This window comes from Gorilla gorilla, chromosome 1 (assembly GCF_029281585.2).
Source record: "Gorilla gorilla gorilla isolate KB3781 chromosome 1, NHGRI_mGorGor1-v2.1_pri, whole genome shotgun sequence".
Lineage (NCBI taxonomy): Eukaryota > Metazoa > Chordata > Mammalia > Primates > Hominidae > Gorilla > Gorilla gorilla.
Genome location: NC_073224.2, coordinates 31,223,226 through 31,236,431, shown reverse-complemented (window position 1 = coordinate 31,236,431; position 13,206 = coordinate 31,223,226). Strand labels below are relative to the sequence as shown.

Below are 13,206 nucleotides of genomic sequence, written 5' to 3'. Positions count from 1 at the left end.
AGGACTAAGTGTGTGACAGTGCAGAGGTTCAAACAGTATCCTCAACTCATGTCCCACTGCCCAACCCAGGAAAACAGCAGATCATTTCATGCACTCTAGCTTCAGAAGATTTACATGTGATTGTCCATTCCTGGCTTTGTTTTTCTAAAACCTAAGCTCTGAGGCAATATGTTGGTGGAAGGTGGGCAGAGCAGTGTGAGGTGTAAAAGAAGTGGTGTGGGCATAGGATGAAAAGAGATGAGCAAAGATTCCACATGCCTAAGAAAGAACTGAACATTAGCCTTCTGAAAGGAAGCAATGCAGCATTTGGCATTCCTATGGCTTCTGAGAGGTGGCTAAAACTCTAGGGGTAAGCTTCATGACAGCTGTGGAGAAGATGGGCCTCTAAGTGCTAAGGATATCAGCTCTGGTAAAAATTCCCATTCCCTTAATGTGGCTCAGCAGCCATAGAGTCCTCTAAGGATTAATTTGGAAGGTTCAAACACATCATCTTAGACAATGGACATCTTTTGAATGAAGGCTCCATGAAGGCAGGAATCTCTGATACACTGGCACTAGTTAAGTCCCACAGGAACTCCGTATAAAGGAGAAAAATCCCCAATAAGGGCTGAGATTGAATTGCCTACCAGCTCAATATATAAGGATTTTGAAATCAGGTCAAACTGAGTTTGAACTCTTCTCCACATAACAGTAATAGTAATAACAGCAATAGTAGTGTGTCCCTGAGGAAGTAAGCTGAGCATCAGATTCTTCATCTATAAAATAGTGATAATATTCATAGGGTTGGTGTAATACTTTCCATAGTTGGTGCACACATGAAGAATGTAAAATGCTTAATGCAATGTTCCACTTTCACTAGGCAATCAAGAAATGGGAGCTATTTTAATCTTATTTCATAATTATTTATTAAGATTCCATTATGATTCTGTTTCATGCCTTATGTTAGGCAGTGTGTACACAATGGCAAAAATAAATAAATACATATATACATACATACATACATACATACATACATATATCAGACCTATTCCCAAGGAGCTTAGAGCTTACCAGATTTAAAAACCATCATGAACCAATCTAAATGAGGAAAAGCTTCATATTTTGATTTTGTTTTCAAAATAAGCAAAAAAAAATTAGATCCAAATCTGGAGAATCATTTGGTGATTATACTGGGTGATACCATTTTTGATCAAATCCAGTTGAGATGCTAAAGTAACAAAACAAATATTCTTAGGTGGCTTATTATTTGAACTCTTAGAAGAATTTTTTTAATCAGCAACCCCAGCATCATTAAAATAAATACACATTCCAAGGTGACTACTTTGAATACAGTTATTGAAATGTATGAAATCCTATATGCTTGATTAAAAAGACGTCTCAGCCTAGTGCAGTGACTCATGCCTGTAATCCCAGCATTTTTGGAGGCCAAGGCGGGTGGATCATCTGAGGTCAGGAGTTCGAGACCAGCCTGGCCAACATGGTGAAACCCCATCTCTACTAAAAATACAAAAACTAGCCGGGCGTGGGGGGTGGGGGAGGCACCTGTAATCCCAGCTACTTGGGAGGCTGAGGCAGGAGAATCACTTGAACCCAGGAATGTCTTATATGCATAAGTATACTCTACTGTCTTTGTCCATACCATTGACATACAACCTCAATTGCTTATAAATAATGGGACTAAAGGTGCTCATTACTCCACAGAATGTCTTAATTTCTTGGTCGTCCTGGTTAAGTAATATGATTCTATCAAAAATTGGTTTGAAGAAGCTCCTAGTGAGAAAACGAAGGACTATTTGAGCACCAAACCATTTAGTGAGAATAGTTGACCATAACCCACCCATTGAATAAAATAGGAATCCATTACTTCATACTCATATAAATACATGAATAAATAAATAAATGGAAGAGAGGAAAATCTCTTATAGCAAAATGCTGGTAAGTAAATGTAGGAGAAACAATGGAATTAGAAAATCACTGTTGAAGATCAATAGTAATAATTGATTCTGGTAAGAATCGTAATTGGATGCTAAACCTAGCATACAAAAGTTTAATGAGGAAGACGATGTATACATAGCATTTAAATATCCCCTCATGAGAGACAAATAGTAAGTTGACAGTGTAGAAACCCGAGAGACACTACTTTAATCAGTTAACAACATTTATTGGACAAACTGATGACATATGCATCATAATACGATGTATTGAGATGTATTTCTGCTAAAAATGCATAACCAGAATCTAACGCTGAAGAAACACTAGCAAGCAAAAACTGAGAAATAATCTGAAAAATAACTAGTCTGTACTCTCCAAAAATATTAGGGTTATGAAAAGTGAAGACAGACTAAAAAATTATTCTAGATTAAAGGTGACTAAACAGACACAACAAACACTAACTACAAAGTGAAATCCTAGTTTGTACCCTGGAAAAGATTTTTTGCTATAAATGACATTACTGGTACAATCAGTAAAATATGAATAGTGTCTATACATTAGCAAATAGTTTTGTACAGATGTCAATTTCCTGATTTTAATATTGTAATAAGATTATGTAGGGCCGGGTGCGGTGGCTCGCGCCTATAATCCCAGCACTTTGGGAGGCCAAGGCGGGCATATCACAAGGTCAGGAGATTAAGACCATCTGGCTAACACGGCAAAACCCCGTCTCTACTAAAAATACAAAAATTAGCCAGGCGTGGTGGCACGTGCCTGTAGTCCCAGCTACTCGGGAGGCTGAGGCAGGAGAATCGCTTGAACCCAGGAGGCAGAGGTTGCAGTGAGCTGAGCTCGCACCCTTGCACCCTGGGACGACAGAGCGAGACTCTGTCTAAAAAAAAAAAAAAAAAAGATTATGTAAACAATATGCATGCAATATATTGAGAGATAAGGGGGCATAACTTCTGTAACTTTGTGTCAAATGAATAAAATAATGTATATAGAGAAAAATGTATACAGAGAAGAGGAAATAATAGTGCAAAATTTTTCACTTGATTAAAAAATGTGAGTGGAGAATATATGGAAGTCCTTTGTACTATTTTTGCAACTTCTCTGTAAATCTGAAATTTTTTCAAAATTTAAAACTTTTTTTAAAGTGGCCTGAATGTAAATGATAGCACAATAAATTTTAAAAGTCTTATGCCACCTGGGCACAGCGGCTCATGCCTGTAATCCCTGCATTTCGGGAGGCAGAGGCAGGCAGGAGTTGGAGACCAGCCTGGCCAACATGGCAAAACCCTGTCTATACCAAAAATACAAGAAAATTAGCTGGGCGTGATGGCAGGTCCCTGTAATTCCAGCTACTTGGGAAGTTGAGGCAGGAGAATCGTTTGAATCAGGGAGGCAGAGGTTGCAGTGAGCCAAGATCACACCAGTGCACTCCAGTCTGGACAACACAGCAAGACTTTGTCTCAAAAAAAAAAAAAGTAAATAAGAATAAATAAATAAATAAAAATCATATGTCAAAATTGGAAAGAAAGAAGAAAAGGAAGGGAGAAAGAAGGTGGAGAAAGAAAACTTGTGTTTAAAAATAGTATTTAAAAGCCATCAATAGGAATTTCACATACAAAAGAAGCACTGATATTTGATTACATTTTTTCCATACCTGTGAGACAAATGGACCCAAATGTGAAATAAAAATTCTGTATTAAAATGGTATAAATTAAGTTTGGATAGAATATGGAATATATACTGTAGCCAATGGAATTCTTTGGTTTTATATGTCTTTAAATAGAAAATATGGGTTTTTTGTATGTATACCAGATAAAAGGTTATTACCAAAATCCCTGGCATTCAAATTGAAAAAGTAAAAGAAGAAAAATCAAATATCCTCTTCACTGTTTAAGAATATGACATTATGCCCAGGAAACATCTACAACACTTCCTTCTATCTGACTTCTGCTTCCATTGGCTCACTGTCCAATGTCAGCCATTGTCAAAGATTCTTAAAACGATTGTTTCTACAACCACACTCATTTGTTTCCAGAAGAGCATCTTATGAAGATCATGAAGATGTAACTCTTCAACAATATAGAAGAGTATATATTTAACTATATTAATTTTAGTATATAAGCACAGAGACATAGACAATATGAAGGAAATACAAATTATCCTGATCACCTTCAATATTCTAAAATATCAAGTTGTAGATTCTAGGGTTATGAGTTGAATAGCAGTTTAGATGGATTGATGGTGAATCCAATATCTACACTTAAACCCTGAAAGTCTCTTTTCCCTCTTCAATTTTCTTTCCTATTTATTATAAGTACAGATTTAAAGACATCTGTCTTTGTGTTTCTTTGCTTTCCTCCTAATTTCCATTGTCACTAATTCTAAGAAAGACAAGCTTCAAAATGTAAGAGGTTTCCTGAGTCCCTGTATAAAAATTGTATGCCTATGTATCTATCTATCTACACACTACACTCACTCACATATAATAAAATTATCATGTGATTATGCATAAGTGAGAGAAATGTAAAATGGAGCTAATCTGATTTGAAAATCACTCACTTATATTATTCCAAGCAAACTGCCTCGATAGTTTTTGAACAATACTAACAACAGCATCACAAATGAAAAACTACCATTTTTGAGCACTGACTAGGTGCCAATCACAGTTCTGGGTATTTTACGTACAGTGTTTCACTTAATTTTCACAAAAATCTCCCACACATTCTTATCCTCGTTTTAAAGACAAGAGACATAAGCAAGGTCCACACAGGTTAAATAACTTGCCCACAGTCATCAAACTTCCGTCATCAGGTCTAAAGCCTGTCCTCTTTCCACAGTTCAATGAGAGTCAAAAGGTAGGTAGAAGACTCAGAGATATTGCATATTTAATGCTTACCACAGTGTCTGGCACCTAGGATATATTCTGTAACTATTAGTTACATCTTCTTCCCAATTTTTCCTTTCCAAAATGTTAAGCAGAAACAGAAATAGAGGCATTTGATTTCAGAGTAATTCAAAGAGTTACTTTTTTAAAATGATGTTTTTAACCAAAATCAAGACAGGAGAAGGGAAAAAAAAAAGTTTGGCCGGGCGTGGTGGCTCACACCTGTAATCCCAGCACTTTGGGAGGCCGAGGCAGGCGGATCACCTGAGGTCAGGAGTTTGAGACCAGCCTGGCCAACATGGTGAAACCCTGTCTCTACTAAAAATACAAAAAAATTAGCCAGGTGTGGTGGCTGGAGCCTGTAATCCCAGCTACTCAGAAAGCTAAGGCAGGAGAATCGCTTGAACCCAGGAGGCAGAGGTTGCAGTGAGACGAAATCGTGCCATTGCACTCCAGCCTGGGGAATAGAGTGAGACTCCATCTCGGAAAAACAAAAAGACATACTATACTCAGACTGGTGACCAATCAGTATCAATTTTTGTCTTCTACCAGTAAAGGGAGCACAGCATAGTAGAAACAGAAATGTTGTTCATTCTTCTATTCATCTATATAAGTGCTAACTATTTAATATATGCCAGGCACCATGCTTTGAGAGTGCAACACTAATGAGACATAGTCTCTGTCCTTATGGAGATTAGGCAGAGGATCTTGGCAATTACGAGACAACTGTGCCCAATGTAAAAACTTCTATAACAACTGTAAGGTTGCTTTGTATATTAAATGTACCACTATGTGTTCATGGACAAGTGGATGAGACTCAGTTTCCTAGCCTGCCAAATGAGTACGACGGTTACTTTTAATAAGCATCCTAACATACAAATTAAATAATTACACAAAATGCCTGGTATATAGCAGGTGTTTAATAAATAATAGCTAGTATAAAAGCACCATGTAATCTTTGTTGCTTTCCAATAATAATTAATCACGCGATATAACCACAAATATGTTTAACTTTCCATAAAAAACCATTCTGGAATGATATATCATTTATTAAATTATTTAAACCTTATTTACACCTATGAAACAAAATTTATCAGAAAGTCCTGAAGAGAAGACAAAAGAAGCCTTATTCTTTGCTTTGATCAGTTTAGCGTCCTTATGAGGATATTTTTTGACTGTGTTCTGGGCAAGGCATTAGCCTAAAATGTTGGTGATCCTAAAAGGAAGTGGGCTGCAGTGCCCACTCTCAAAAAGCTCACCATCTACAAAGTACAGATAACCATCAATAAATAAGTATAAATGCATATACTGTGAAAAGTACTTAGCAAAAATAATATCAGTGTAGTTTGGGTACCAAAAAATGGGTCAATTCTGCATGGAAATATCAGAAAATGCTTTCAAGAATAGGTCTCATACTAAAAATTAAGCCCAATTTTGTCCTTACATAAATATTCATCATCAGTAATTTCCAAACTATATGGAAATATGACTAAAGTGAGTAAGTTACAGCATATTGTACAATTCAAATGCTAACATATGTACATTTTATATTTACCTGCACAGTTAGTTGATATTGCTTTCTGCCTAAGAAACTTCTCCACCATTTTTGAATAATTGTTACAATCCTGTTTAAATGCCTAGGATAAAAAAAATATGCTTATTAGTATCCTTTCATTGAAACAAGGTCAGTTAAATCTTTGTTAAAATACTCTCCTACAATTCAAGAATTCAAATTGAAAGCCAAGTTTATGTGCACTTTTAAAGAGTAGAAAGTTATTGTGGGATAGAATTAATCATTTCTAGAAGTGGAAGAAAACGGCATTGGTAACTATTTGTTATTTCTTTGGGGCTTATTATTACACAATACTTAATTTCAATTCTTCTTCAATACTTACTCTTTAACATATTTTTGAATGTTAAGACTATAAAACAGGTCACAGTGACATGTTGAGAAATAATCCAGGCACTATTGATGTAAATCATTATTAGCAATTAGAAATAATTCACGAGGGCCGGGCGCAGTGGCTCATGCCCGTAATCCCAGCACTTTGGGAGGCCAAGGCGGGTGGATCACCTGAGCTTAGGAGTTTGAGACCAGCCTGGCCAACACGGTGAAACCGCCCCTGTCTCTATTAAAAATACAAAAATTAGCCAGGTGTGGCGGTGCGCGCCTGTAGTCCTGGCTATTCTGGAGGCTGAGGCAGGAGAATCACTTGAACCAGGGAGGCAGAGGTTGCAGTGAGCCGAGATCGCGCCACTGCACTCCAACCTGGGTGACAGAGCAAGACTCTGTCTCAAAAAAAAGAGAGAGAAAGAGAGAAAGAGAGAGAGAGAAAGAATTCATGAGGTTAAGAAATAGTTCTCCTCTTCATTCTTTTCCTGTAATCCTCAGTCTATCCAAGCCAACATCATGTTAGTCTGCTGAATTCAAAAATACTCTATTTGTCACCATGTTCCTTAGTTTATATAGTGGCCAAAAGAGAAGTCTTGTCTTCCAGGCGCCGTGGCTCATGCCTGTTATCCCCGCACTTTGGGAAGCCAAGGCGGGCGGATCACCTGAGGTCGGGAGTTCGAGACCAGCCTGACCAACATGGAGAAACCCCGCCTCTACTAAATATACAAAATTATCCAGGCATGGTGGCACATGCCTGTAATCCCAGCTACCCGAGAGGCTGAGGCAGGAGAATCGCTTGAATCTGGGAGGCGGAGGTTGCGGTGAACCGAAATGGTGCCATTGCACTGCAGCCTGGACAACAAGAGCAAAACTCCGTTTCAGAAAAAAAAAAAAAAAGAGAGAGAGAAGCCTTGTCTTCACACTTTAAGTTTGCATGTCTATCTCTTACTAGACAGTATAAGGAAGTTTTATATAGGATAATTCCAGGCCTGATGAGTTATTATGGAGTTGGCATATTTTCCTCTACCTTATCCAGGAAAATATTTTTTAAGAATTGATGGGACACTGAGGGAAAGTTTGGGCACTGAAAAAAAAAAAAGTGAGAAAGAGTTAAGATAGGGACAAATTTCTGTCTCTTTTTATAGTCAGAATGACATCATCCATGCGTCACTTTATTTTATCTACCAACATGGTGGAAAAGATTGAAACTGTTTTCTCTTTTTCCCCCTTTCTTACCAGTCAATGAATTTATTGCTATAAATACAAACCCAGTCATTTGTAGATCCTTTGGAATTTGGGAAAAGGAATCTGAGCAAATGTGTTTGTAATATTGAGAATTTTATTTTATTTTTTTGAGGCAGAGTCTCACTCTGTTGCCCAGGCTGGAATGCAGTGGCACCTTCTCAGCTCACTGCAAACTTCGCCTTCCGGGTTCAAGGGATTCTCCTGCCTCGACCTCCTAAGCACCTGGGATTACAGATGTGCACCACCATGCCCAGCTAATTTTTGTATTTTTAGTAGAGACTGGGTTTCACCTTGTTGGCCAGGCTGATCTCAAACTCCTGACCTCAAGTGATCCATCTGCCTCAGCCTCCCAAAGTGCTGGGATTACAGGAGTGAGCCACTGCGCCCAGCCAATATTGAGAATTTTAAAAAGCAATACAGTCCATATAATTTAGTTTTGGTAAGAAAAGATCAGAAATACTATGTATTTCTTTTAAAATAAATACATACAATTTATCAACTACATTATGAGTAAAATAAAAAATTATTTGAAATGAGTACTGCATGAATAAATTACATTTTCTAAGGAATATATTTTTATGATATATCTGAGGTTTCCATGACAAAAGCAATATACCTGATATATGACCGAACTTGACATCCTCGAAACCAGCTTTGGATTTTAACTGCTGCATCATTCTCCTTTTTTCTAAATGGATCTACAACACTAAAACAAAATGTTTAAAAAGCACTTCATTAGTAACTAATATAATTCTAAAGCAAGTCAACCTGTTAAACTTGATTTTTAATTTCTTCCAAGATGATAATTATAAATTCAAATGTCATTTTAAATAACATTAAAGTATAAATAAATAAGGCATTTCAAAAATCATGAGCTATGTTTTGAAAATTAACCTTTCTCTGAGAAGCCATGTGCTTTCAACAGCTTTGCTTTTTTTATTTTGATAATCACCAATTTTACAACTAATTAATTTGCCAGTGATTTTTATTAGGGAGTAAGTAAGAAATGTGTTATTTTGACATTATTTTTAAAACATAATCATTTGAATTTACTGTTTAAATGCTACTACACATGTATCATGCAAGATGAAAATGCTCACATATTTCACTCATTCATCAGTTAAATGAGTTGTCTCTAAGTTAAATGAATCCATCACAGAATGCCTGTTCCATTAATAGCTAGAATTCTCAGAAAGTCTGTTTAATTAAAGGAGGCAAGGGGAGGGCCATAGGGTTTATATAGAGATAAGAAATTCAAGTCAGTGATCCAGATGTGAGACATATACAATATAGGGAGAATTCACACAAATCAGTAAGACTACATAAAGTGTAGATTAAGTGTAAAATAAACTGTAAAAACCACACAAAACAATATATAAATAGTTGCATTACCTGATAATGAACGGAAGGCACCATGATAAGATTACTATATGATGCAATAAAATCTGCTGGAAATAATTAAGAGTGTAAGACCACTCTAGACAATTAGGAATAGAAGAAAGGAAACATTCCTTATTGTTGTATATTTGTACTGCATGTAACAAACTACAAAAGAGGTTTGAGTAAGGCCCGCTCGGTGACTCATGCCTGTAATCCCAGCACTCTGGGAGGCCAAGGTCAGCGGATCATCTGAGGTCAGAATTTCGAGACTAGCCTGGCCAACGTGGTGAAACTCCGTTTCTACTAAAAATACAAAAATTAGCCAAGCGTGGTGGCGGGCTCCTGTAATCCCAGCTACTCGGGGGCCGAGACAGAAGAATCGCTTGAACCCGGGAGGCAGAGGTTGCAGTGAGCTGAGATAGCGCCATTGCACTCCAGCCTGGGCGACAGAGCAAGACTCTGTCTCAAAATAAAAAAAAAAAAATTTAAAAAGAGGCTTGACTAAAGTGAATTCTGGCATCATATTATTGTCCTCCATTTGGGAGGGAGAACAGCTTAAAGTCCTTTTCTCCAGAGAACTTTCCCTGACTTCCCGGACTACAATTAGGCCTTTCCATGTTACACTCTGATAGCTTCATAATATTTGCCACAATCATATTTAAAAATTATTTAACGATGGTCTCTTCCACTAAACTTGAAACATCGAAGGAAGTAGTCTTATCTATTTTGTCCTATACTGTATTCCCCATGGCCTCAGGAGAGATCATTGGTATTACTCCTAACACTCAACTTTGTCTTACCAAAGGTGCTACCTGAGGGAGAAACATGCCTGTTGGCATATTCCATCCCAGTGAGAAATGCCACGCACAGGCTTCCCTCACTAGATCTACTCCCAACATTGAAACCTCTCCCTACTTTAGGATGACATAGTTGCTGAGAGCCCATGAGTGCCTCTATCTTCTTAGTAACTTAAGCCCTGGGTGATGATGGGAAAAAGACAGGCAGACATGAAAGGAGCTGTTGAGAGAAACAGAAGGAAATAAATACGTTTTACTAAATAAAACCTTATATGTCAGGCACTGTTTCTAATATTTCACATATCAGTGAATTAACTCATACATAATCCTTTCAATACCTCTCTGAAGAAGAGAATTATTATCCCCATTTGACAGAAGAAGATACCACTGTGGAGAAAGCATAGTAATATGTCCAAGGTCACATCTTTAGTAAGTGTCACAGCTGGCATTTAATCCTTGGTAGTCCTGCTCTAGAGGCTGGTTTTTTTGTTTGTTTGTTGGTTTGTTTGGGTTTTTTGAGACGGAGTCTTGCTCTGTTGCCCAGGCTGGAGTGCAGTGGTGTGATCTCGGCTCACTGCAATCTCCGCCTCCCGGGTTCAAGCGATTCTTCTGCCTCAGCCTCCGAGTAGCTGGAACTACAGGTGCACGCCACCATGCCTGGTTAATTTTTGTATTTTTAGTAGAGACAGGGTTTCACCATATTGGCCAGGCTGGTCTTGAACTCCTGATCTCGTGATCCACCCACCTCGGCCTCCCAAAGTGCTGGGATTACAGGCGTGAGCCACCGTGCTCAGCTCAGAGGCTGGGTTTTTAACTATCACTGCTTCTAAAGGGGAAGAGAGTAAGAAATGAAAAGAGCAGAAGAAAGGGAAAGTAAAATGGAAGAAAAGGAAAATGCAAAAAAAATTCATGTAATCAATTTCTAAATATAATATGGAGATTTTGTGGGAAAAGGTAGCACCAATCTCCCTAAAACCATTAAATAAACTGAGAGATGAGAATTTGAAATGATACCAACATCTATAGCAACATCCCAAAATTTCAGACTATACCAAGTGTTATTGTTAAGAATTCATATATATTGCTGCCAGGAAACAGTTTGGACTTTGAACATATACAGAATAATTTTATTTACATAAGTAAAAACCTCACAAAACTTTAGGGATGTTCACTAAGGATGTATACACATGTAGTAAAATTATAATGAGAATGATAAAACACAAATTTCAAGACAGAAATGAAGGATGGGGGAAATGAGGAGATTAATAGTTGAAGCCAAGGCAAAAGGCCTTGGTTTTCAGAGTTTTATGCATAATATTAAGGAATTCTAGACTCCCTGATTATCAACATTTTGACCATGGAAACACGTATCCCCAAAGTTTGATAATCTCTGTAAAGATTTACAGTAAAAGATACTAAATAACAACAATTATTAAAAAAAAAAAGGTCCAATCATAAGATACAAGTATAGTGCAGTGTCATAGAAGTTAATGGGAAGGCATCAGGATGGGAGATCATGATTAAGCAATGTTAAATACTGTGCAGAAGTCATGGAAAACAAGGTCATTATTCAACTGGTTGCAGGGTTAGAAGGAATTTTTCATTTTTCTTTTAAAATCTTATCCTGACCAATAACAAGATGGGATAGTGGAACAAAGACACTGTCATTAATGGCCAACATGGAAAAGATACAACAACATAATGTCCAGTAGAGCAGGCAACTCAAAGAAGATAGAGTGTGGAAAAAATAAGAATAATTTCATTCAATAAAGCTAATGTGCAATAAAATTCATGATAATAGAATAGAGCTGTTTCTTATGGTTATTTAAACCTTTTACCATTAATATTTAACAAACTATACCAGATTTGTTTTTCATCTTCTTAATATAGTCCATTTAAATTACTGAAAACATTTATTTCTCCCTTCCCACCAACAATCAACTGGCTACCTTTATAAAAATGGAAGAAAAATATGAATAAGGCACATAGACACATCTAATGCTTCTTTTGAAGTTACCATATTAGTTATTAATGTATTTGTAGGAACTCACCCTTTATTTATAATTGTCATTAGAAATGCAGAAGAGAAGCAATCAAATTAACTGTTTTGGGTTTATGTTTTTTAATCTCTCCTGCTGACACCAGTCAAGTAGAAAATTAAATAATTTCTTTTTGGGATATTATTATGTGTATATATACAAGCATATGTTATATTAATAAGAATTATACATTGCAATTAAAAGGAAGGAGGCACTAAAAATTAACTAGTAGTTAACTTACTACTAAACTTTAACTTATGTGCTAAAATTTGACTTCTATACATGTTTCTCTGTTGCCCTTTTTTTAACTGCTTAAAAACAAAATTTACAGATGCTGGGTTACCGCTGGGATGCTGAATACTCATACAATATGTCATGAACTGCTAGACATTTTATGTTTAAAATGAAAAATGTGGGTAACACTTTATTTTAATGGTATATTAATTAGTTCCAAATTACAATGAAAATCCTATAGCAGTGAATAAAATATGACATCTACATGAATTTGAAATAAATTTATTATGATCAGTATTATCACAATGAATACTAAATGAATTAATAATGATGAAAGACCAAAAGTATTACCAGTAATGTAATAAAACATCAAGAAATAACTGGAAGTTTCCAGTCACTTCATCATCAACTAGAAATAAGTACTATCACCCTGGATAACAGTATATTCATGTATATCATTAGTGGCCAGAAATGAACTGACAATAAGTAGAAAATGAAAAAAAAATGTGTAGTTAAATATCTTTCCAGTAATATGCAAAAAATATGCATTTTACACATCAACAGACTGTGCTTAGTCTGACCCATGTATATTACCTATGAATAAATACTAGATTAAAAACTCAATACTCTTTCTTTTTCATTATCATATAACTTGTAACTATTTTAGACAGTGGGAATAAAATTCCATTATTAGCTGCCCTGTGCTGTCAGATATGTTGATGTGTAAAATGATTATTGTTTTGCATATAATTTCACTACCAGGTCTTAAGGATTTCATGCTCCTTAAAG

General features: G+C 36.3%; 1 protein-coding gene across 14 annotated transcripts in view; it reads right to left on the bottom strand.

Moving 5' to 3' along the window:
* Positions 1 to 13,206, bottom strand: part of SPATA17 (spermatogenesis associated 17) — a 229,757-nt gene that overhangs the window by 203,526 nt on the left and 13,025 nt on the right. For all 14 annotated transcript variants that reach the window (XR_008677489.2, XM_055379573.2, XM_055379566.2 and 11 more), the window contains exons 2-3: positions 8,584 to 8,673; positions 6,384 to 6,465 (exon numbers count right to left, since the gene is read on the bottom strand). Coding sequence is in view for 12 of the 14 variants with exons in the window: in XM_055379573.2 (XP_055235548.2) it covers positions 6,384 to 6,465; positions 8,584 to 8,673 (172 nt within the window). In the remaining 2 variants the exon portion in view is untranslated. The remainder of the gene's footprint in view (positions 1 to 6,383; positions 6,466 to 8,583; positions 8,674 to 13,206) is intronic.